At 50.4% G+C, this 24,182-nt stretch overlaps 8 protein-coding genes across 8 annotated transcripts; 3 read left to right on the top strand and 5 right to left on the bottom strand.

Annotated features, from left to right (window-relative positions):
• Positions 1–408: 408 nt before the first annotated feature.
• On the top strand, positions 409–3,490 carry DSM5745_07391 (heterogeneous nuclear ribonucleoprotein HRP1; the record flags this gene model as incomplete). The annotated part of the gene is made up of 6 exons (XM_026749407.1): positions 409–452; positions 512–787; positions 1,956–1,996; positions 2,062–2,225; positions 2,287–3,295; positions 3,354–3,490. 6 exons carry the CDS (start codon positions 409–411, stop codon positions 3,488–3,490), a joined length of 1,671 nt encoding a protein of 556 aa, XP_026602497.1.
• A 443-nt stretch (positions 3,491–3,933) lies between these two features.
• DSM5745_07390 (U4/U6-U5 snRNP complex subunit PRP6) lies at positions 3,934–6,947 on the top strand (the record flags this gene model as incomplete). Its single annotated transcript, XM_026749406.1, has 3 exons — positions 3,934–4,316; positions 4,422–6,717; positions 6,801–6,947. 3 exons carry the CDS (start codon positions 3,934–3,936, stop codon positions 6,945–6,947), a joined length of 2,826 nt encoding a protein of 941 aa, XP_026602496.1.
• A 900-nt stretch (positions 6,948–7,847) lies between these two features.
• On the bottom strand, positions 7,848–9,314 carry DSM5745_07389 (TADA1 family protein; the record flags this gene model as incomplete). The annotated part of the gene is made up of 4 exons (XM_026749405.1): positions 7,848–8,497; positions 8,559–8,667; positions 8,744–9,018; positions 9,104–9,314. 4 exons carry the CDS (start codon positions 9,312–9,314, stop codon positions 7,848–7,850), a joined length of 1,245 nt encoding a protein of 414 aa, XP_026602495.1.
• A 358-nt stretch (positions 9,315–9,672) lies between these two features.
• Positions 9,673–13,071, bottom strand: DSM5745_07388 (FUSC family protein; the record flags this gene model as incomplete). Its single annotated transcript, XM_026749404.1, has 6 exons — positions 9,673–9,776; positions 9,829–9,990; positions 10,040–11,107; positions 11,170–11,566; positions 11,621–12,955; positions 13,015–13,071. 6 exons carry the CDS (start codon positions 13,069–13,071, stop codon positions 9,673–9,675), a joined length of 3,123 nt encoding a protein of 1,040 aa, XP_026602494.1.
• Positions 13,072–13,359: 288 nt separating this feature from the next.
• Positions 13,360–15,334, bottom strand: DSM5745_07387 (WD40 repeat domain-containing protein; the record flags this gene model as incomplete). The annotated part of the gene is made up of 3 exons (XM_026749403.1): positions 13,360–15,093; positions 15,175–15,263; positions 15,319–15,334. 3 exons carry the CDS (start codon positions 15,332–15,334, stop codon positions 13,360–13,362), a joined length of 1,839 nt encoding a protein of 612 aa, XP_026602493.1.
• A 720-nt stretch (positions 15,335–16,054) lies between these two features.
• On the bottom strand, positions 16,055–16,475 carry DSM5745_07386 (mitochondrial 37S ribosomal protein bS18m; the record flags this gene model as incomplete). Its single annotated transcript, XM_026749402.1, has 2 exons — positions 16,055–16,332; positions 16,415–16,475. 2 exons carry the CDS (start codon positions 16,473–16,475, stop codon positions 16,055–16,057), a joined length of 339 nt encoding a protein of 112 aa, XP_026602492.1.
• A 335-nt stretch (positions 16,476–16,810) lies between these two features.
• Positions 16,811–19,283, top strand: DSM5745_07385 (putative mitochondrial respiratory complex I chaperone (Cia84); the record flags this gene model as incomplete). Its single annotated transcript, XM_026749401.1, has 2 exons — positions 16,811–19,011; positions 19,094–19,283. The coding sequence occupies 2 exons, from the start codon at positions 16,811–16,813 to the stop codon at positions 19,281–19,283; spliced, it is 2,391 nt and encodes a 796-aa protein (XP_026602491.1).
• A 380-nt stretch (positions 19,284–19,663) lies between these two features.
• DSM5745_07384 (glutamate dehydrogenase (NAD(+))) lies at positions 19,664–23,137 on the bottom strand (the record flags this gene model as incomplete). The annotated part of the gene is made up of 4 exons (XM_026749400.1): positions 19,664–19,697; positions 19,758–19,858; positions 19,913–22,746; positions 22,816–23,137. 4 exons carry the CDS (start codon positions 23,135–23,137, stop codon positions 19,664–19,666), a joined length of 3,291 nt encoding a protein of 1,096 aa, XP_026602490.1.
• Between the last annotated feature and the right edge of the window lie 1,045 nt (positions 23,138–24,182).

Below are 24,182 nucleotides of genomic sequence, written 5' to 3'. Positions count from 1 at the left end.
GCTTGGGAGACAGGTGGGCTGTAAATTACCTTACCCTCCCGTCCTATACTTCATAATCCATATGGAGTAGTCCCAAGTCTTGGCTCTTCATGACGCCTCCGGTACAAATGGTAATTTTCCGCACTTCTCCAACACCATCGCTTCTCCTTCCTTGCAATCCTCACTATTATTCCTTCCTCATTCTTCTCTCACCCTCTTGTCTAGGCGTCTTTCCTCGTCTTTCCCTCTCAACACCTTACCTTACTTTCACTGTTCTATCACCCATTGCTAGAAATCTTGTCGCGACTCACTTCCGGTTAACTTGCTTCAAAAATCTGACATTCAGACAGCACTGCCGTCTGCATTCGATCAATTGCAATCGATTATCCTTTCCCCTTTTTTCATCATCAATAAGCGCCGATTCACATAATGGCCGAACCAGAGGATGTTGAAGAAGATCTCTTTGCCGACTTGTATGCTGCTCATGGCTGCCAGTATTGCAATGATCTATCTAACCAGTCTTGACCTCTAGGTACGATGCAGATGAGACAACAAACCAAGCAGCTCCTGCCCCGGTAGCTTCCAACCCTACACCCTCCGATGCGCCAGCTCAAGTTCTAGCGACTTCCGCTATTCAGTCGATCGAAGGGTATGGGAATGAGTCTGAAAGCACGCATGGCACCTACCAAACCCCTAAATATGAAGGAGGCTATCAAAATGGATCTGGCTTCGATTCAGGGTATCAAAACCAGGCTACTGGCCCGGCAGGAGAGCCGGAGCAGCAGGGAACTGGCATCAAAGAAGATGGGTAAGTTCTCCTTTTCACACAAGAATTCCAGTTCCTCGCACTTTCAACATCTTTGCACTCATTGCTTTTGCTGCGCGCTCCATGGTCCAGAGTTGGAGCGTCCTGGGAGGCCATCAAACTATTTGGTGGACCTTTCCGTCTGAGCACATGATGATGGCGGGCTATACGCTGAGCGTACTGTATCACATGCAGAACAGCCTGCATCTTGCTTGATCTGGGTGGGTCGCTCTCGAGGCATGCAAGATCTGCCGCTGTGGGAAGGCGGATGGGCTTCTTCGCTCGGATCAAGGTCTTTTGTTGGAAGCGACTATCTGTGCTGGAATGAATGAGTCCGCGATCGACTTTGGCCAAAAACCGACTATCTATCAGAGCCTAGACGCGGCCGGTTATCGGTGGAAGTGCAGCTCTCTTCCTTTCAAGTCTAGCGATGGTAAACCAGCAAGTCAGCATCATTATGGCACTGTCGGGAGGCACATGTCGACATTTTAGCTTTACAAGCCCCAATCTCGATCGACTCTTGTACAGCTGATACCATATAGCCTCTTGTCGGTATATGATACAGCACAGCCACTGAGGAGTAGCGCCCTTGGCTGGCTGGCTGCGCATTATCGAAGAGTTTACCTAGCTTCGGACTCCATAGACAGCAGGCAGAGATACCTTGGTCAGAGAGACAGAGAACAATTGACTTTTTCCGCCCGGCATACCTCTCCCTTGTGGTCTGTCTATTACTCGCATACCCAACCGGACTCTGGAGCCCACGTCGTTTGATCCCCAAACTGCTGGGTCGACTTGTAATCCAGTGGCTATGAATAAAATCGAAATAACACCATTTACGCTAGCATACGGACTCGGTGATTCCAGTCGACGGTACCCGTGCTAGATCATCAGCAAATTTTGAGGGAACAAATCGAACAAGTCATTTCATGCACCCAGCCCTACACATCTTTCGATATGGAACGATGTCTGTTCAGCTATTGATAAAATCTGAGCCGAGACGCCTTCTTCTACGTCATGGACCGTCAGCCATCGCCAGCAATATGCCACTTATGTGTCTTTTCTTCATGTTTCTCCCTTCTAATGGCCCTTTATTTTTACCCCATCTTGTCTTCTGCTTGTTCAAATACTATCAAAAGGGGATGGCCTCGCTAATGTGAGCTACGCATGGCAGGAAAATGTTCATCGGAGGGTTAAACTGGGAGACAACAGATCGTACGTACCGTCAACGGACTGGCCTAGCTTTTGTCGCAAGTTTTATATTCTAACTTCCGAGGTAGAATCGTTGAAGGAGTACTTCTCGCAATTCGGAGAGGTACAGGAATGTACCGTCATGCGAGACAGTGCTACGGGTCGGTCCAGAGGCTTCGGTTTTCTGACTTTCAGGGACCCTAAGACGGTGAACACTGTGATGGTCAAAGAGCATTATCTAGATGGAAAGATCGTAAGACCCACTCTGACGATGCTTCATACTGTTGCTTGATTGTATGCTCACATAACGTCAGATCGATCCGAAACGCGCCATCCCACGTGACGAGCAGGAGAAGACAAGCAAGATCTTCGTTGGTGGTGTCAGCCAAGAGGCCACTGAGCAGGACTTCAAACAATTCTTTATGCAGTTTGGTCGTGTGATTGATGCGACCTTGATGATCGATAAGGATACCGGCCGCCCTCGTGGCTTTGGCTTCGTGACGTTTGATAGTGAGGCCGCGGTCGAAGCAGCGCTCTCGCGTCCTCTCGACATCCTTGGTAAACCGATTGAAGTAAAGAAGGCTCAGCCAAGAGGCAATCTACGCGACGACGGGGATCGTAGCCGTCGTGGTAGGGATTTTAGGGATGGTAGCCAAGGTGGATCAGACGGCTCCCAGCAGCAAGCAGGTGTCCAGGGGCAAGGCGGCATGCCCGGTGGGCTCACTCCTCAAATGATGGCCCAATATTGGCAACGCATGCAACAGTACTTTGCTCTGATGCAACAGCAAATGGCAGTAGCCGCAACGCAGGGTCAAGGAATGGGCGCCATGGGAATGGCTGGGATGAATCCGGCTTTGATGCAGCAAATGCAGATGAAGCAGCTACAGCAATTACAGATGGGAAACAACCAGCAATCACCTAGCATGAGTCCTCCCGCACAGAGCCCGACTCCACAGTCAATGCAGAACATGATGAACCCTGCTATGATGCAGCAAATGCAACAGCAGATGCAAAACCAAGGACAGGCAAACAACATGGCGGGACAAATGGGTGTGGGTGGTAATGGTGGTGGGAACATGAACATGAGTGGCAACTATGCTGCAGGAGCTAGAGGAGGACCAGGTTACAATGCACACGAACAGATTGCTTTTGAACAACAAAAGTACGAGCAACAGCAAGCTCGTCGGGCTATGGAGAACCGAGGATTCTCTCCCTATCAGCAAGGTGGTCCGACATCGTGGGAAGGCATGTACGATGAAGTGCCACAGCCCAACATTCCTACGGGCCCCCAGGCCATGAATCGATCTGGTAGCGTGGGACGCGGTACGCATTCTGACACTCTTACTAAGCATTGCTCACCCATATTGCTAACTCGAATTAGGTCAAACTCCGCAGCCCCAAGGGGCCGCACCTGCAAACGCCCCGACCGGGCCTAAGAACGCTGGAAAGCCCGGCGCCAACTACCGTGGTGGGGGACGTGGAGGCCACCGAGGTTTCCATCCTTATGCGCGTAGCTAGACCGTTGCATGTATCTACGCAACAAGCACGCGACTGGCACCGGCGCCATCTGTAACGGAACACGGACTTCTGTTGTTCATCTCGTTCTACTTTCTCTTGTCTTCCAGTCTTTCGATCTCCAGGCGTCTGCCAAAAGATTCTTCTTGTTCTATGATTACTTCTAGTTTGACTATACATCGGTGTTCGGCGGGGGTTTTGGGATGGCGGCGCCAATAATGTGCTGATAGTCCTTAAACAGTTTGCCGACTTCTCATCAAGAGCTATCCTTAGACTCCGTAGGTACCTGCAGAATGTAATCCCGTAGAGAGGTTCAAAGCGATAAGATAACGGAGCGGAACTATCATTTTGCGGCATTGCCTCTTGGGCCAACAGAAACTCAGTAACTATTCAAGTTCGATTTCTCTGTCAAGACCTTGATCTTGACCTTCAAGGGCCTCGTTAGGATGGCGTCTGGTCGGAAGGATTTTCTGAGTCAACCCGCTCCCGAAAACTACGTTGCTGGTTTAGGTCGAGGTGCGACCGGCTTCACCACCCGCTCGGATTTAGGCCCTGCTCGAGAAGGCCCAACTCCAGAACAAATCCAGGCTGCGCTTGCAAAAAGGGCACAGTTACTTGGTGCGGCTCCTCCCACGGCTTATGGCGCATCACGAGAGAAGGGCAAAGGAGAGGAAAAGCCAGCAGAGGAAGAAGACGATGAACGTTTCCAAGACCCCGATAACGAGGTTGGGCTGTTTGCCTACGGTCAGTTTGACCAGGAGGATGACGAAGCAGATCGCATATACAGAGAGGTAGATGAAAAGATGGATAGGCGGCGCAAAGTGCGAAGGTTAGTAACTTGCACACCCCTCTTCCCGTTACGGAACGATTTGTTTATCGGGTTCACCCCCGGTTTTTCTTGTATAGATAACCGACTTGATACCTTTCGCCGCAGGGAAGCTCGAGAACGCCTGGAGCAGGAAGAGTATGAACGGAAGAATCCGAAGATCCAACAGCAATTTGTGGATTTGAAGCGGTCTCTCGCCTCGGTGTCGGAAGACGAATGGGCAAACCTTCCCGAAGTAGGCGACCTTACGGGTAAAAACAGACGAACGAAGCAGAATCTACGTATGCAACAACGTTTTTACGCGGTTCCTGATAGCGTACTCGCAAATGCAAGAGACTCCACCCAGTTTGGTACAACTGTTGCCGATGATGGATCACATACCGACGCAAGTGCAGATGAGACAGACGGGATGATAACGAATTTCGCCAACATCAGTGCTGCTCGCGACAAGGTTTTACAGGTTCGACTCGACCAGGCGGCTCTGGGATCATCTGGAGACTCGGCGTCTGGGAGTGCGACCAGCATCGATCCGAAGGGCTATCTTACGAGTCTTACACAATCGGAACTGAAGGCAGGCGAAATAGAGGTGGGTGACGTCAAACGAGTGCGCGTTTTGCTGGAATCGGTGACAAGGACGAACCCCAAGCATGCTCCTGGGTGGATTGCGCTGGCGCGATTGGAGGAGCTCGCGGGAAGGATTGTCACTGCCCGGAATATGATTGCAAAGGGATGTGAACTCTGCCCCAAGAGCGAAGACGCCTGGCTTGAGAATATTCGCCTGAACGAAGGGCATAATGCTAAAGTTATTGCTGCGAATGCCATCAAGAATAACGACCACTCTACCCGGCTCTGGATCGAAGCCATGAGGTTGGAAACTGAGCCACGAGCAAAAAAGAATGTTCTGAGACAGGCTATTCTCCATATACCCCAGTCCGTCACAATCTGGAAGGAGGCTGTCAACCTGGAAGAAGACCCTGCAGACGCACGCCTGCTGCTCGCCAAAGCGGTTGAGATGATACCGCTCTCTGTTGAGTTATGGCTGGCGCTTGCACGCCTCGAAACCCCTGAAAATGCCCAAAAGGTTCTGAATGCTGCACGAAAGGCTGTCCCTACAAGCCATGAGATTTGGATTGCTGCTTCCCGACTTCAAGAGCAGATGGGAACATTTCACAAAGTAAATGTCATGAAGCGAGCTGTACAATCACTGGCAAGAGAGAACGCTATGCTCAAAAGGGAGGAGTGGATAACGGAAGCTGAGAAATGCGAAGAGGAGGAGGCGATTCTCACCTGCGGCGCGATTATTCGGGAGACGCTCGGATGGGGGTTAGATGAAGACGATGACCGGAAAGACATCTGGATGGATGATGCGAAGGCGAGTATCGCGAGGGGAAAGTACGAAACAGCAAGGGCTATTTACGCGTACGCCCTGCGTGTCTTTGTCAATCGCCGATCAATCTGGATGGCAGCTGCGGACCTTGAGCGTAACCATGGGACAAAAGAGGCGTTATGGCAAGTCCTTGAAAAAGCAGTAGAGGCTTGTCCACAGAGCGAAGAGTTATGGTTACAGCTTGCAAAGGAGAAGTGGCAATCAGGGGAAATTGACGACGCAAGGCGGGTGCTTGGCCGTGCTTTCAACCAGAACCCTAACAACGAAGATATTTGGCTTGCGGCTGTCAAGTTGGAGGCGGACGCCAAGCAGACGGATCAGGCTCGGGAGCTTCTTGCGACGGCTCGTCGTGAAGCAGGAACAGATCGCGTGTGGATCAAGAGCGTTGCTTTTGAACGGCAATTGGGTAATATCGATGATTCGCTCGACCTGGTTAACCAAGGTCTCCAATTGTACCCCAAGGCGGACAAACTTTGGATGATGAAGGGTCAACTATATGAGTCCCAGAACAAGCTCCCTCAGGCCCGCGAGGCCTACGGAACTGGTTCCAAGGCATGCCCCAAGTCTGTCCCTCTTTGGTTATTGGCTTCAAGACTGGAAGAAAAGACCGGCGCAGTGGTCAGAGCCCGATCGGTGCTTGATAAAGCCCGTCTAGCGGTTCCCGGTAGCCCCGAACTCTGGACCGAGAGTGTCCGAGTTGAGCGACGGGCAAATAACATTCCCCAGGCCAAGGTTCTGCTGGCAAGAGCATTGCAGGAAATTCCATCGTCGGGGCTACTATGGAGTGAAAGTATCTGGCACCTCGAACCACGCTCGCAGCGCAAGGCGCGAAGTCTGGAAGCAATCAAGAAGGTTGATAATGACCCGATCCTCTTTGTCACGGTAGCGCGAATTTTCTGGTTAGAACGTCGACTAGAGAAAGCCATGACCTGGTTTGAAAAGGCGATTGTATCAAACAGTGATTTTGGCGACGCGTGGGCTTGGTATTACAAGTTCCTGCTGCAGCACGGTACAGGTGTATGTTCTCTCTCTTCGCACCCTCTCCCATTTCCCTGTCATGCACCGAAGAAGAACTTATATTAACGCCCCGCCACCCACAGGAAAAACGCGCCGATGTTATCTCAAAGTGTGCACTTTCCGAGCCAAAGCATGGTGAAACATGGCAAGCTATCGCGAAGGATCCCGTCAACGCCTATAAATCAACCGAGGATATTCTCAAGTTGGTTGCTGACAGTCTTGTTCAGTAAAAGGCGCTGCTGCTCTTGTTGTTCTCTATTGTATGCTATCTTGCTTGTTATCAGCCCAAGTCTGTTCTGGATGGGCATCTTGGGGATGATCTAGACGGGAGCTCAATGAATGATATCACAATTCTTCTTCCCTTTGGCCTTTCACTGTGGCGCTACATAGTCCGTCGGTTGTATGGAGGGAGGGAGCTGCATGGCATGAGGTATCTTGATTGGAATCAAGGAACAGTGGCGTCACTTACACACGCGCAGGGTATTTAGGTTTTTTACCTCGCTGAAGAGTCGACATCCTTGGTGATGGAGGGTTACTGCTAATACTCTAATTTGCTCCAACCGCCAAGCAGGTAGACCTCAAGAGCTCAATGCAAAGGCTAAGTGTACAGTATTAGAGATCGAATTTCAGTAATTCATTAAGCCATCGCCCATATATGTAGTGTAAAAGGGCTCGCTTGAGAGGAATGGTGGATATGGCGGTAGCCTAAAAAGCGTCGGCGCTCAGCCAGAACTCTGTCCAGTTGCCGCAGGTTACCAAGTATTCGCCGCATATCAAGAGCTCTGCGGGTTGAGTACCTTCTTGACTTGTGGTCCGCCCATAGCGCTCTTGAAAATGTGATGTAGGCAATGCATGTTTCAGTACGGTGGCCGTGCTCTTGGTTGTTGTGAGAAAAGGGAAAGGGCAGAGGGATGTACAACACATCTAAATCCAATCCAAGAATGCAACAAGACAATGCCACACAACCTGTGAATACTCCAAACTCCTAGGACGCCTTTTGCCTTTTTGTAGGCTAAGATGCTGCAATGGCCTATCTAGACCAGATAGTCGGTAACATGAAGGGAAGAGTGATAAAAAGAGCGCAGAGAAGCGTCAAGGTGGGACAAGCAAAGCGAGCGTGAGGGAGTTGATCAAGAGGCCATTGATAGACATTCGTCCAGTAAAGAGCTCAAGTGTTGGTGATCGCCCGACGTGGCTCCCTCCCAACCCCAATCTGCTTCGTCTACATCCATATCGTCCACCATGTTCATGGGCTCCGTGTCATCGATATCATCAAAACGATCTCGCTTGTCAGCCTCCAACTCGTCTTCGAGGTAGCCTCCCATGATCTGGTCCACAAGTAACGGCATATGGCTTAAGACTCCGCTTCCGAGCTCTAGTGATAGTCGGAGGTCGCGAACCCCAAGGGAGCTGCGAGTACTAGCTTCCTTAGCCTCGACAGGAAGCAGCCCAGTTGCACCGTCTTTGGCAATTTCACCACGAGTAAAGGCCAACTCTTCACGCTCCAGTTGCTGCTTATATGACCGTTTCATCATACCATTGATGGTACCAGAAGGACCATTAGATCTCGTCCGGGCAAATACGACTGAAAGCACCTCCTTAACAAATGTCTCAGTTGCTATCGCCATGAACTCGGCGCACGCGACACCCGCACCATTAACAACTGACTCTTCGTAGCAGATAGGAGTCATTCGAGCGTGTATTGATTCAGCGTCCGGAAATTCGCCGGTTTCTGATGCGAGCGGCTGCGCATAACGTTTTCGGACTTCTAACTCCCAGTCTGTGCAAAAGTACTGTTAAGTCTCGACCGTAGAATCTAGCCGTGGAGAATCTCTACTCACTTGTCATGTTCAAGCCGCCGGCGCTTGCTGGTACCTGACTTGGTAATTTTATCTGCTTGGCCAGGTGATACTCCTCCAGTTCATGACGTACAGTTTCGTGGGGTTCGCGCTGAATACAAACACGAAACGTTAGCTATTCCTGGCTCATACGAAGCGGGCACATCTGAGTATCGGACGTTGCTCACCTCCGGGATCGCTTTGATCCGTCGGCGATCTCTTGGAGGTAATTGCATAACCTCCGTCTTGAGTCGCTGTTCGGCGGCATCCCCAGAGGTTGGTTTCGATACCACGGACGGCTTGTCATTTGCCGATACCCAACTAGCAACTCCATGGTCGGGGAGATCTCTTGTAAGGTTGGCAATAATCGCGCATACGAAATTATTATGGAGGTGTTCGATTTTCTGGTCGGCGCATATTATCGGATCAATGCGCGATGCGAGCTCATCTTGATTCAATTGTCCTGACGGGGAGAGAAAAGACTAGTCAGTACGTATTTCGTACATAGGCCATGGTGAGCTTCTTTAAGCCGGTAGCTGGCCGCATACCTAGTAGAAAGAGGGTGGTGGCCTCCTTGTACTCAGCCCATTTGTCGCCCCCAATTGCGCTTCTGAGCTCAATATAGGTTGGCCCCAAGTCCAGTCGCGACACAGATATCAGCGCTTTTAGTTTCTGAGCCGGTGCGGAGCTTTTCGATGAAGTTACGGCGGGAGCAGAGTCTTCTGTCCGGCTCAAGGCCGCTGGGTCGATCTGCTGCATGGTCGGGGATGTGAGGCTCGCGGAGACGCGACGGGCTGCGCGAAGCCGAGGAGGCAGATAATTAGAGCTTCATGAAGGGAAAGACATTCCAAGATGCGGGATAAGCCAGGAAATGCGCGCTACACGGCGAAAATTCTCAGAGATAGATCAAATCGAGTTGGAGAAAGCTGTAGGGTGATGGGATGGGGTCCGTAGAGTTGGTGGAAGGAGGTTCGAATTTCTGGGGCCGCATTCATCGTTTCTCCCCGCCACACCAACTTGCAGTATAACTGTATACCTCCACAACCATCCAGGTAGAGTGGCTGTCTTCTCATGACATTACGACGTGACTACCAGTTAACAGAGTTCCAATTCTATTCTAGGCATAGAGTTTCACTGCGTCCTCATCGAGAACCCCAAACAGTCGTCCGATCTCCTCTGATATCCCCTCAATTTCTTTCGACAATTGCCCGGTCACCAGCACTGTTCCTTACATTAGAGCTGATTCAGGTGCATAGAAATTGAGTAAACAAACCGTAAGCGTAAAGCAATGAGTAATCCTCGTCCGTGGACGATTGGGAGACTTCTGAGTCCTTACGATAGTGGAAAAGACGGGAAAGAAGCCGGTCTCGCGCATGCTCAACATTGGGAAGGTTATCGTTCAAAGGATACTCCAGCTTCATAGAAGAAGCCATGACTAACGACAGAGTTAGTTTGGTAAAGGCAGAGCATTTAGGGCCACTCACAGGATAATAAATGGCTAATGCGGGAGGACAAATGCCGTCTTTCTCGGACGGTATATTCAAGAATGGCCAGTTCGCCCCGCGAAGCGGTCAAGTTTTTGGCCAGCTCGAGGTTCATCGCTACAAAGGCATCCACCATGCTTCGCGTGTGCACAAGAAGATTAGTATAGGACGCATCCGGAAACGCTTGCTTCAGCTGGAACTCAGACCGTGCTGAGGCCTGAAGAGACTCCAGATGCGCCAGAAATCGCTCAACTTCAAGCTTATCCCTCGCAGTCATAAATTCAGTCGGCTGTTTAGAACTGTGGGTTGCAGAAAGCGGACCAAACTTCCAGATCAGACTCAAACGAAGCCATAGCAATGCGAGTCCGTCCTTCAGTCTCTTTCGTGCACTAATGGGCCAGATTAGCCTGGTGACGATGATACCCCAGATGCAACCGGAGAACACGGCTACAACCCGATGAAGCGCAATTTTAGTGATAACGGGGCTGTCTCCCCCCTCGTCTTGGTCATCCTGGCCGTCTTGCTGAGTGAGTGAATATGCGTATAGAACAGAGAGGTTGTATGTAAGCATGATAAAGCGGCCCATGGGGCCCTGCCGTTTAACAATAATGATGTAGGCTGTCCATGTAGCCATGATCCAGCCTAAAAATGCGAGACCAAGAGCGTTCCCATCCGTGATATACCACGACAGAATAGCACAAACCGCACCGAGACATGTTCCGAGGAATCGTGCATATCCTGTGGTGTTAGAGGATCCGATGGTCATTGAGCAAACCAACATGTAGGATAGCAGACCCCATTCCCCTCGCCAATGCGAGTAAATTGGTCGAGTCGAAGTGATGAAGGATGGCCAAGCATAGAGTGCTGCACCGGTGCCGACCTTGATCGCAAATTTCATATCATCTCGACGGAACACGCCGAGTGATTTCCATATTTGATATCCGACTCTGGTCTTCGTGAATGGCTTTCCCGATTTGGAATCACCATTTTGAGATTGTGAAAAGTCATTTAGGGGCGGCGGAAGAGCAATGGCGCTTCTCAGGGTGCTCGACTCAATTAATGGTTGATCTGAGTCTCGATCAGTCCAGGCCCATGGCAATGCGCCAAAAGGTCGATGTGGCGGAACTTACCGGAGAACTCTCTCCTCCGCTCAGGGTCTCTTTTTTGCCAAAACTTCAACCAATTCCAAGATCTTCCACGGGGTCGTTCTTCAGACTCAAGCTGTAATTCATCTAGGATGGCAAGCAATTCTTTCAACTGCTCGCCAAATTCCAACAGCGAGAAACTGAAATGCCCACAACTTGCGGCGACCTCTTCGAGGTCTGCTTCAATTTCAAGGGTTCTGACTTTGAAGATATCTTTCTGCCGGTATATAGTTTTCAGTGCTTCATCCCTGGACGCCTTGTAGAGCTCAAGAGCACGGTCCAGGCTAGTGCTGAACCTGCTGTCGATGGAGACTTTGAACTGTGGAGCAGGCCCAAAGGGGATTTCCCTGAATATCTCCTTCAGCGTGAAAGCGAGGGATCTCTGCACATGATTAGTATGTATGCCTTTGTGTCCCGCGTTCGCAGTTGAGCTCACCATAGAGGGTCCCAAATGGTCTATAAATATAGCGAATATATCAGCAGGAATAAGGGTAAATCCAATCTCAGATTCTGATGTCTGTCGGCGGCTTAGGATTGGCCGAAGGACGTCAGGTACCGATACTTCTTCCTCCGGTTGCTCATCAATTGGTTCTAGGTAAGCTCGTTCCTCGGGTATTGACCATGGGCTCAATGGCCTGTGACAGTCAGCGCCGTGGTGGAGTGACTCTGTACTTCGTGGCTGCGGCGAGTTAACAGGTTTGGTTTGCCTGAGTAACTGAAACTGTAAAGTAGCAGCACTGCGCAAGCCTCCCATGTTGTGAGTTATATCCTGTACCCAGCGAACGAGGTTCTTTTCCAATCTGTACTCCCTCTCCGTGCCTCGTACATAGTGCTCGAGTTTGGCTTCTTTGACAAGAGAGTCAAGTTGACCATATGCCTTCTTGTGTCGTGCGGCTGCGTTGATGAATTCTGTACTCTGAAGCTCTTCTTCAGAGCCGCTCAGAAAGCTTTCTGTGATCAAAGCCAGCATAGTCGCCATGGACTCGGTGACGTTCGTGAGGTTTGACCTCAACTTCTTCCGGGCAGAGATGGGAAATATCAAGAACGATACAGCCATCGTGGCAGTCACCCCCATGATAATCATTTTCAAGACCTGGGAAATTTTCGCAAATGATAAGTCTCCAGCTTGCACTGCACCTTCTTTCGTTAAGACACTGATCGTCGAAAGCGAGGCCAAAGAGCATGCAACATTGACGAGCGGGTCGCTTAGTCTTTGCTTCGTCCACCCGATAAATCCCAGTCCGCCTCCACAGAAGACAATAAGGACAATGGCATGTCCCAATGGAAGCAAGTCTAGTGTGTCCTGAAAGAACATTGCAACGCACATACTTGTGACCGAGACGAAGGACGTGTAGATAAAGGCTAGAAACGCACAGATCAATGCTTTGAGCATACTCCCCTGCGATCGAGCTGGGTGGAAATACACCGTTATAGTGGCAACCATGTGCTTGCTATCCTGGTGACCAAGCAGCGCTGTGAGCACTGGCACAAAGGTCGCTAGAGATCCAATCAAATATGCCAGACTGCATTTCAAGACGCCTATTCCAAGCTCCGACAAAATATATTGTCGCAATGAGTACCATTGTTTCCAGAGATTCCCTTTTATTTGCAGCACGAGGCCCTCTGGAGCAGGAGGAATCTCCCCGGAAAGAAGCCCGCGTCGTTCTTCATCGTCAAGGCGGCCGTTAGAATTGGCGTGCGAATTTCGTAATTGCACCAGGCCCTTGAGTCGCTGACCGGTTTTTGGGAGGATAAAGGTCGCCTGGCGAAGCTAACGTAAAAAGGTCATGCTATTTAGCCAAGCGCTGCATGTTATGGCTTGCGGCTTACCATCTGCGAGCGGAGGAGACGTTGGGAGCTGCTCGATGAGTTCCCAGACACAGACATGGTCTCATCTCATTTTCGCTGAGCTGCGTGCCTGGGCTTCATCAGCCAGCGCTGTAGTCAGGAATGGAGAAGAGCTCTGCGTTCGCTCAAGACGGGCGCCGACTGATCAGTGACGACTTGGTCGGTGCTTTGATCTCCTACCGCAACCTTATCTTATTGCTACGTCTATTTCGCTTCTTAAAAACACGCACCTTGCCGAGTTATGTTCGGACCCATGGATGATTTATCACGGTCTGCAATAATTAACTATATGTGCCTATACAGGTGTCTCCTATACAAGTGTCTTATCTATTTCAATCCTTCAACCTGCCACACCTTGACTGCAGCATCAGCTCCAGCGGAGGCCACTTTCGAGCCACCAGCGATCCACGCAACACCGTTGACCCCCTCTTTATGAGCGTTGGACACCTGCAGCCAGTCTCCCGGATTGGTCAAGCTCCAAACAAAGATGTTGGTGTCCAGCCCACCACTGACAATATGGGCTCCATTGTCGTTCCAGGAAATAGAGGTAATTCGCGATGTGTGTGCCGTCCATCGGTCAATCACCAGGCTGCCATCCGAAACCTTGTATACAAGCACGCGCCCTCGAGAGTCACCAATAGCCAGATTGGAACCATCTGGCGAGAAGGCCAGGGCTGATACCACGTCGCGCGACGCCTTGAAATCTCGCTGCGGCGTCAGAGATGATACAGAAATATCGCAGATTTGAACAGTCGAATCTTCTCCTCCAATTGCTGCCACGCTGCCCTGAGCAGCCACAGCAGTTACAGAGAAGCTCGTTTTGAAGTCGCCAACTTTTTGCCCATCTTTGTGGATCTCTATGTTATCAGAATTGGCCACTAGAACGGTCGCGCCTCCGCCAGCGATTCCTTTGGGTTGTCCAGACAACTTGGAAGAGCCCCCGGAGTACGTTTTAGCGCCAATGTCCACGGAACGGATGGTATCATCCCAGGCAACACTATAAATCCTCCCAGCGCCTTCTTGGGTCGATGTTAGACCTGCGATATACGAGGATGAGCCTTCTCCTTTGATTGTCGCCGCTTTACCAGTAGGCACATCCCAACCGCACACTCTTCCATCGAAACTTCCCGTCCACAGTGTTTCATCTCCACTGTTAAATCCAGGCGTAGTCAAAGACGTGATGTTCTTCTGATGACCCTGGATTACCTGTCTCGGTTCCGGTGTACCTTCAACAAGGTAATTAAGGTCACCGCTCAATGACAAACTGATGAGCAGGTAGTCGCTCCTGCCTGACGGCCAGACCACGCCGACTTGCTGATTCAGGAAGTCGCTATTTCCCTCACCACCTATGTTCCAATTCTGTGTGACCTTTCCTGCCTCCACGTCCCAAATTTTGACAGTCTTGTCAGCACTTGCGGTGACAAATTTGCGCGAATCCTTGGACCATGACACCGCGAAAATACTTCCCTTGTGTTCCGCTTCTCCAATCTGGCCCCTCACCTCTCCAGTTTTACCGTCGTATAGCCAAATCTTCTTGTCAGCACCAACGCTGACTAACGTAGAGCCATCGGGACTGAAGTCAACGCCGTAGATGTAATTAGTATGCTTGTCACGGATGCCAGTGTTGAACTTGAACGGTGCCCCATGATAGAAGACCACATTCTTATCGTCGCCGGCGGCAGCTGCACGCAGTGGGCGCTGCTGGCGGATGGAAACAGCGTTGATTGCTTGGGTGTGTCCGCTAATTTCGCCCACAGTATTGCCGCTATCCCAAGTGATGCAGTGGCCATATCTTTGCTTTCCATCTCCCACTGCAATTATTCGCTGCGAATCACCGTCCCACGCAAGATCATTGATTCGGCCATTGACAATGCTGTATTCACCCTTGGTGATCCCTTCACCGATGCAATCCCAGACTCTAACTATTCCACTTGCATCTCCGCTCGCGACATAGAATCCCGAGGGTGCAAACCGGGCGACAGTTGTTTGCACTTTATGCTCGGTGTATTGACGAGCAACTGCGGGGTCATCAATGGACCGGAGAAAGATGGATTTATTTGACTGTTGGGAGAGGAGCCTTCCGGGTTAGACGAGTGTCTAGTGCAGTGCGTGAGAGAGCGTCTGCGAACGGCTATGACATACCGCATATGCGAGACGTTCGCCTTTAGCATCGGAAGATAGCTGGGTGGGTTGTCCCCTCGTGGTGGAGGGGCTGGCAGCCCAGATGGCCTCTTAAGAGAAAGAATCAGTACAACGCATGCGAGAATCTCCAACAAAGCTACTAACCATTCTTGATTGACATGATATACAGCTATATGGCGAGAGATAGGTTGGTTGAGGTACAGGAAAAGGCGGGGATGGAGATGCAAGAGAGGGGGAGTTGGAGCTCTGTTTAGTGTTTACCCGCTGCTGGGCGTGGATCTATTAGATCGTCATCATGCACGCCGCCCCAGTTAACTTTGTCTTGAATGGAACGAGAAGAATCATACATCAGATCACCACAAGTGTCAACAGTAAGCATCAAAGTTGGAGCTCGACAACTGCATATCATTGTGACTATTGTTCAGTGAGTCTCTGTTTGGACATCGCTTGAATCGATGCTATAACAAATATATTACATGTTCACACACACTTACAGTGTGCAGGTCTATGATAAATATGGTACATTGCTCCGTAATGCCAGCATTCATGATGATAACAAAAGGAAATAAAAAGGGGTACGCCAGGTTGATGAGGATGAGGAGGCGGAAATCCCAGCCAGTTCATCTAGAATCACCTCATCTCTTCTCTCAAAAAATAGTGCCATCGGTCCTGAGCTTCAGTTCTGCAAGAATTTCTGGGTGACGGTGCACACTTGGCATCAGGCCAACACCAATGGCTCTTCGGATTGCCTTCGCAAGTTTCCGTTGGTTTACGCCGCGTAGGCCAGTCACTCTCCTGTGCTTTATACGTCCCATTTCTGTCATATAATCAGACATGATGGAAAAGTTCTGACGCGGAAATAAGAATGTAAGTCCAAGTTTCAGTCTTCAACAGCGGTCTTCCAACGGCCGATGCGTACCTTGTAGACATCTAAGGGGTTAAGATCAACAGCATCAAAGACGTCTGACGTCGGAGGGCTGCGCCTTTTCCATTTCTTCATTTCGGCAGGGCTGAGGTCATGGGGAGCATAGACATCACCAGCCTTCCATTCGCGCGTTTGATAATATTCAATGGCTCGGTTCTCGCTAGCCGTTCTCTGTTCTTCAATCAATTTCTGGCGGTTGCCATGGGGACGATGCGATTGCAGTCTTTTGGGTGCTGATTTTGAGTGAGTTAGAATTTGATCATGGCATTTGGGATAGATTTGCAAGGATGTGCCAGAGAATGATTTTGGGCGTACCAGGGCCCGGCTTAGCAGGACGTAGGATCTCCTCGAGGGAATCATTGGCAGACTTGGACATGTTCGAATTGGAACGATAAATTAATCGCACAGCCGGTGCAAATGCCCGTATGGGCACAGAGTGAAAGAGAGAAAACGACATGTTGTCTGCAAGCTGAGATGGCAGTGAGGTGGTTGAGATCGTGATGAATGGAGAAATGATCGGATATTCTCTTCTGCAGGTGGGCGCCAAGACCTCCCGCAGTTTCTGGAGCTCCGTCACGGCGTCACCTCCGTCGCTCTCAACTCCAATCGTCTTACGGTCATTGGAGCTAGAATTTTTGTTGTCGTCAGGTAGTGAGCATTCCCAGCACTGCCAGCAACGAGCACAGGCTCCTTCGAGGCTCCTCGCCCAGCATGCAATCCCAATTAACGCGGAGGGTCTTCCGAGCCATTCTCAACAACGAGCCGCTCTCGTTCTCTCAATGCCGCAACCTCCGACCATCTCGATCCCAGAGGGTGACATCTGGTCATTCTTACGTCCAGCGACGCGGCTTGTTTGCTTTCAATTTCAACACCCCTACTGCTCCGCCGTCGTCGACACTGCCGTCCGAGGTTGGATTGAAGCCAATGCGCGATTTGGGTGTTTCACTACGAAATAAAAGCAGACAACCAGACGCCGATACATTAGCGAAAGCCTTCCAGGACTTTTTCGAAGCACGCGCGGGGGAGCCAGGAGTTATCACTCAGTTCCAAGCGCAATTGGTCAGTACGACATGGAATCATCTGCGGTCTCTTGAGGGGTCCTTGGAACCAGAGGATTGGCAAAGGGTTTTCTCTGATGAGAACTTGGAAAACGTGTTGTATGTGTTATCCAAAGCAGAATGCCTATCGTGGGCTCGTGGGGAGGTACGGCTGCTTGCCCGCTCCGTATTTCACGCGCTTTGCGAGGACCCCGGCTCTAGACGAGACCGAGTCAGTCAGCTTGCAATTCTCTCCTACATTGATATACAAGCCCTCAATGGGGACCCGGCTGAGGCGCGACGCGTAGTCGAGGACTTTTGGAGTAGACTGAGCAGGCAAAGTCCTTCACCTTGGCTGGCAGTAATAAGAGGATTCGCGCTACTGGATGATGACAAACAGCAAATCAAGCGTATCATTCAGAAAATCGACGATTACGGTATTCATATTGATCCGGTCTCCCAGGAAGGTCTAATCCAGTTCCTGGTCGAACAAGATCTCCTGGATGCGGTGAAGGTGGTCTACGAATGCCCTTTGTCTGGATGTCAAGAGCCCAAGCTGTCGACAAAGAGAAACACTCTGAAGTATGCTATACTAAAAAATGATAGGGCTTGGGCGAAGCTAATTATCAAGTCCCTCCCATCATCCGGCCGTGCTCCAAAGACTATTGGGGTTCGACTACTTTGGGATGCCGCACAAGGGAGAACTGCGTCACAAATTGCGAAGACGGTCCAATCTCTCGTGACAGAGAGGCCAAACCTCTGGTCTTCTCTTTCGATCACATGGGTGAACGACTTGATGGAGTATGCGAACGCAGATAACAAGCCCGAATTGGCCATGGAATATATGGCATTGGCACCTGGATGGGGCCTTGTTCCCAATTCGCAAACCCATTTACTACATCTTGAGTCATGTATTCTAGCTCATGACTTGGATGGCTTGCTAAAATCTCTAAAGGGGTTGGAGACTCTGGATACTACCGGACCGGGAACTCTTCCTTTGATGAACAAACTTATCAAGATGCTTTGCTCGTCAGGACAAGATAACGCCGTCTTTGACCACATCTCGTCTCTTCTTGATCCACTTTTTGATAACAACGTGCGCTTTGAAGCCGACACACTCGCGGCTTTAACGCACATGCTTCTCTATCGCCACGATCTGCAAGCCGCCTCCGAGTTACTTCGCTCTCGCCTAGGATCCTACGATGCAGAGGAAAGACACACTATTCGTAGCGCATTGACAAACTTCATTCAAGATCCCAACCAGGAAAGTGAGCCCGCCTGGGAGGCATACATGCTACTGCAGCTCGCGTTTCCAGAAACAGGAGTAGGCGTGCGAAGCGAGCTCATGACCTCCTTTTTCCAACGCAACCGAAGTGACCTCGCCTTCCTCGTCTTCGGCCACATGCGCCAAGCCGAGGATTTGTCGCAGCGCCCCAAACCAGACACATATGCCCGCTGCTTCCGAGGCATCGCCCAAACACACGACACAAAACACCTCGAACTCGTCCACAACATGCTCAAGCTAGACACCAAAGTCGACCTAAACACGCGTCTCCTCAATACGCTCATGCTGGCATACGCGGAATGCGAAATGTCCGAAAAAAGCATGCAGATCTTCCGTGACATCCTTCAGTCCGAGGAAGGTCCATCACAGCAGACTCTTTCCTTATTCTTCAAGGCTTGCGAAAAACACCAGAACGGCACATATGAGGCCCTGAAGTTAACGGAGAAGATGAAGCGCCTTGGGATCGCTTTTGATCCCAAACTATATACAGCCTTTGTTAGGGCGCTGGCTGCGCAGTGCGAATTCGACCTCGCTACGGAGGCTCTGAATGCCATGAAAAGAGTGACGGGACATGCGCCTACCTATACATCGTAAGTCTGCCAGTCCATGTAGCTTCAGCTTCGTAGACACATTAGAGACCATACATGTACTAACCGAGCAATCCTTTCACAGGATTGGGCACCTATACAACTCCATTCCCTTCCAACACTGGAAAGACGAAGTCGAGGAATGGGCAAAGGCCCGGCATCCCGACCTCTGGGCGCAGTTAGAGAAAATTGATCGCGAGGAACATGAAGAGGGCCTGAAGTTCAACCTGCCCGGCAAGAGCGACTCGCAGAATCTGAACGGGGGCTTGCGGTAATCAATTAGCTCACCGGTTTATCGCGGATCATCCATGTCCATCGCTGAACTATTATATCTCTATACCTCAAATCAGGTGATATTCCGCGCGCCTAGGTATCCCAGCACAATGCTGGTATCACATATACATAATATATCACCCTCGTATAGTCTCTTTTTGGCCAAATACTTTTAACGAACATGGCTGGTTATACTGCCGAAACTGGGGACAGAGGTATGTAAACTTGTGTTGAGTGATTAAACTATACTGGGGCTTTTCTGAACTCTCACAGACAGGACAGAGGTAAGGTCTTCAAGTGATACTCGTAACGCTGCAAATGTACATTATTCTAGAACATGAGATGCTGATTACGGAACAGAGGTTCCTTGGTCTAAAATGATTTATGCTTTGGACTGTGCAAGTCTTTTGGTCATACTAGAGTTCATCTTGTTAGGATGTGATCATAACAAGCAAAGGTAGAGGAGAATCACTCACAAGTTGAAGAACGAGAATTGGCTTGGGCCGCTGCCGTATTGATACACGAAGCGACTTGCAAGGTGGCTCCCGAAGATAGCCCGCAGGTAGCTCTCAGGAACCTGTGATTGTGTTAGTCTGTTGATGGCTGGCAGGCAGTGATGCGAGCCACTTACTCGCTCGAGAATCGTGTCAAGTCCAATCTTGTCCAGGAGCAGTCTAGGTAGAGCATCATTGAGGACAGACCTGCGGAGCTCCACGTTATCCCACAGCTCTGTCTCTTGCAGCTCTTCATCAAGCTGTGTTATGGCTACGCTGAGCCGGTCACTCAGAACGCTGCGGGGAATGCCCGTCTGCTCATGCTCGCGCCAAATTGCCTCAAACTCGAAGGTAGCGTTTTCCTTGATGACCTCCTGAACCTGCTTGACATATTCGCTGTAGAATTCAGGAACGCTGCCATCTTCGCCAACACACATGTTCTCCACGAACCCTTGGTCATCGAAAGACAGAGAGGCCAATACCTCCAACGACGAAGACGTCACGCCACCCTTGTTGGCAGAGGCATCCTTGAAAAGAATACATCCAGCCTTTTCGAGTCGGAGCTTGCTGTCTTGGGTAATGAACAAATTGGCTCCCTCAACAATGTAGGGGATGGTGGATTTGCCATTCTCGATAAGCTTGCCGACGGTGGAAAGATCAATTGATTCCGGGCGTCCACCGCAAGGAACGAAAGTATCATACGTCAATTCCTTGCGTAGATGAAACAGGTTGCGGAAAACCATGCCATTATGGACTAGCTCTCCGTTCGGCAGATGAACATTGCTCTCGTCCACCAAGACACGGTAACCTTCCGACGAGAGCTTTGACACATCAAACTCAGAGATTGTCGCCCGCTTCTTTGCAAGTCGAACAAGTTCCTCGCGGTCGAGGCCTTGTGGATCCACGATCACGCCCGATCCATCGACGATTGCAGTGTACTTCTCGTTGGCAAGGAGGATTTCGTTCGAGCCGAGGTCGCCATCAGGGCCACCAGTCTGCAGTTTGCGAATTGTCGAGGGGTCGATCTTGAGTTTGCGGTAAATACCGAGAACATACTGGCGAACAGACAGCGTGGTCATTCCATATGTGTCGTGAGGAATTCCACCAAGATGAGGGCTCTTGCCGGTAAAGAAAGACTTCCACCAAGGGGCACCGCGGTTGCGAGCATGTTCTGTAGCCCAATCAACCAGCTCCGCCGTGTTCTCATCAGGACCCATGAAAAGAATCTCGTCTTTACCGTGTAAATCGACAATGGGGTCCTTGATGCCGGGGCTGACCGGCGGTAGCAGAAGATCCAAGATACTGTCGATGTATTTTTCAAAAGCAACACGCGCTTTGTCTTGATGATCAACGTCGAGTAGGATAACTCCCTTTGCCCCGCCTTCCGGTATATCCTTGTTCTTCCGCTGCTGCGTATTGGCGAGGTTGTAGTTTTCGTCAAACAGTGAGCGCGCATTGATGCTATACGCTTCTTTGTTTCGACTCTTCACAATACGGATGCCGCCTCGGGCGATGTCTCGGAAGCGAAGATGGAACCCTCGGAATTCGGAACTGATGACCAAGAACATCCCGTACAGCCGTTGAGGATACTCATGTTCTGGAAGGAAATGAGGATCGAGTCGGAAGCTCAGAGCCACCTTGGTAGGTGTGAAGAAGTTTGTTTTGAGGATGGACGCGTTGAACACACGGAAGGCACTCATGACCATCTCATCGTGTTCATTAGCAGCCGTACTCGAAACAAGCTGCTTCAATTGCCGACTATCCAGAACCTGGTCAACCTGAAGACGCAGGTAACTCAGCGTCGGGAGAAAATCATCCTCAGATGGGCCTCGGGTTTGCACATAATGAGTATTTGCAAAGTCAAGGTAGAGCTTATGGATAAGGTTGGGATACTTGTTGACAATCTCTGCTATGTAGTCAGAGGTGAATGTCTCCGTACGCAGCCTCTTCTTGATCTTCGCCAACAGCTCTGCGTGTGCGCTGTTGTTCGAGTCCAGTAGGTCGGTTAAGGAAGTGTATTCGGAGCCGAGGCGGTTCAGGAATTGTTGGACAAAAACCCACGCGCAATGGGCATAGATAGTCTCTTGCAAGCTGAGGCGTCCGCTAGCAAAGTGATGCTGGAACCTGTTTTGAGGAACGCAGTATAGTAACGAGATCTCCTTGATGATCTGGTGGACTGCAGCCTCAATGGGAGGGAACTTTGCAGCAATCTCTGGGTTCTTCAAGGGGCGCAGGTAGAGTGATATTACGGTTATCCCGTTGGAGAAGTTCTCCAAGTACTTCCGAGAGCTTGTCAGGCGGTAGTAATGATAGAGGTCAGAAAGTGCACTAAACAAGCCCATGGCGGAGCCCTGGCGATAGGCAATGACTAGACGCTTTTCGCGAGACTTTTCGATTTCAAACATCTCAATGACAGGGCCAGCCCGAGCAACGGCATTGCTAATAATCTCTTGATAAACGGCTTTGGTGTTGGGTGTCGCTTTTTGCAGGAATCTCTTTTCCCCAATAATGTCGATGTTCGTCTCTTGTGGTCCCGGGTTAGGGTTGGCGAACTGACACTTGTACACGAAGTAGCATCGGAGCTGCTGTCCGTCATCGCCGGGAACTGGAGTGGGAGAACGGAAGGTCTCAATGCGATAGCTGTGATCGTGAGTTGAGCCGTCGATGTATTTTTTGTCGATTCTCTGTTCGTAGCCTGGACCACCTACGCTTGAAAAGCCTGGCTTGCTCGTATCAATGTAGACTGCATGGTCTTCAGCCTCTTTATCTAGGCGAATCTCGAGCTTCTTATCATCACGGGCGTACGCAGCAACCTTAGCAGCATATAATGAGAGGATCTGCGTGACAATCGCGTCGACCGTTTCCGTCTGGAAGTAGGTATCATCGATTCCCAGCTGATTGTAGAACCACTCTGTTTCTCCCACGATGAACTCTGGAGGAATGAAGCCCTTCTTTTCTAGCTGATCCATGACTATAGTCGTAAGAAGCCATTAGCAATGATAATTCCAGGTCTGTTGTCGACTGAGAGGCCGCGGCTCACCTTCCTCCATCTGATGTTCTTTGCCCTCAAACTTGGCAGCTATATAGCCCGGATCTTCTTCAGAAAGGATTCGATGTGGGCTTCCCGGAATCGCCAGGTGCGTGGGTTGGGGTGAGGGAAGTCGAACGCTTGAACCAGCTACGCTGTCGAGAATCTTGTTGTGTGGTTGTCTTTGGAACCCAATTGGGGTTCCACTGCCTGACGAAGCGCCATCATTGCTACCGTAAAGCTTGGGGGCCGGTCTGATGGGTAGCTTATTGGTCTCGTTGCCGTTGACATGTACATCTGGTAGCGATTGAAGGGAGGACGCTGGAGACACCATGATGGAGAATGAGCGCAGTGACTCCCGTTAAAATGCTCACTTGCAGACGAAGAAGAGCAGTACTGCTAATACTAATGATGAGCTCACGTACGGGCAAACAGAAAGTGACGACCGTGAGAGAGGGAAGGAACGGCAGAGCAGCAGCACGAAGTATGGGCCGGAGATAAGAGGATTATTTTCGCAGAAGGCGCAAGGATCTGTACAGCAACGGAGATAACGAGCGGGAGAGAGACGGTGAGCAGTCAACAAGGGGTAGAAAGACTCACCTTGAGTGTTTTGGATGCGATTGAGCGGTGGGATAGATATTCAATGACGAAAGAGTGGATGGAGCTTATCAGACAGACGATTGAACAGATGAGAGCAATTGCTCGTCACAACACCCTCTTGAGTAATTGACAGATATAATAAAATCACAGAATGAAGCTGAGCAGCTGGGTGTTAATGCTTTATATAGTTTCTGGTCAAGATTCGAGTCATCCAGTGGTCCCAATAATATGCCACTCGATACGGTGTACGGAGTATTTCTCAGTGTATCAGCTTTACAGCGGATCCTTTCCGGTGCTATGCGCGATCAGCCTTCAGGTACAGTACAAAGCCGGCCCGGCGAAGCGGTCGAGCCTCGATCCCGTGATGGCAGACGCTGATGATGCCTCGATCTCCACGTTCTCTAGAGCCCCTTGATCGTGACAACGTTACTTGGTGCTCCAACTTGCGTGCCTTTCTTCATTACTCCTAATAATTCTGTCTACACCGTACATACCAAAATCCAAGCCCAAGGGCTCCCGTTTCCAAGGTATAGTGGATCCAGGCGAGTTCTCTGGAATCTGGATCCGGCTAGGGCGTCTGACCTCAGGCTTGGCGAAGAGAATTGAAAAATACGGAGTACGCCACATGGAGCGGCTGTGTCGTGCTAATTTTGGACAATTGCCTCAAACCCGCCTGAGTCACGAGGGTGTACGTTTCTCGAGGCATCAAAGAACATGGTCGACTAGCTCTGGTTCAGGCAAACAATCCTGTCTGGAAAGGGGCTGCGGTTAGCCATACA

This window comes from Aspergillus mulundensis, assembly GCF_003369625.1.
Source record: "Aspergillus mulundensis strain DSM 5745 chromosome Unknown scaffold_7, whole genome shotgun sequence".
Taxonomy (NCBI): Eukaryota; Fungi; Ascomycota; class Eurotiomycetes; order Eurotiales; family Aspergillaceae; genus Aspergillus; species Aspergillus mulundensis.
Note: the sequence above shows the minus strand (reverse complement) of the source record. Positions and strands in the feature narration are given on the sequence as shown.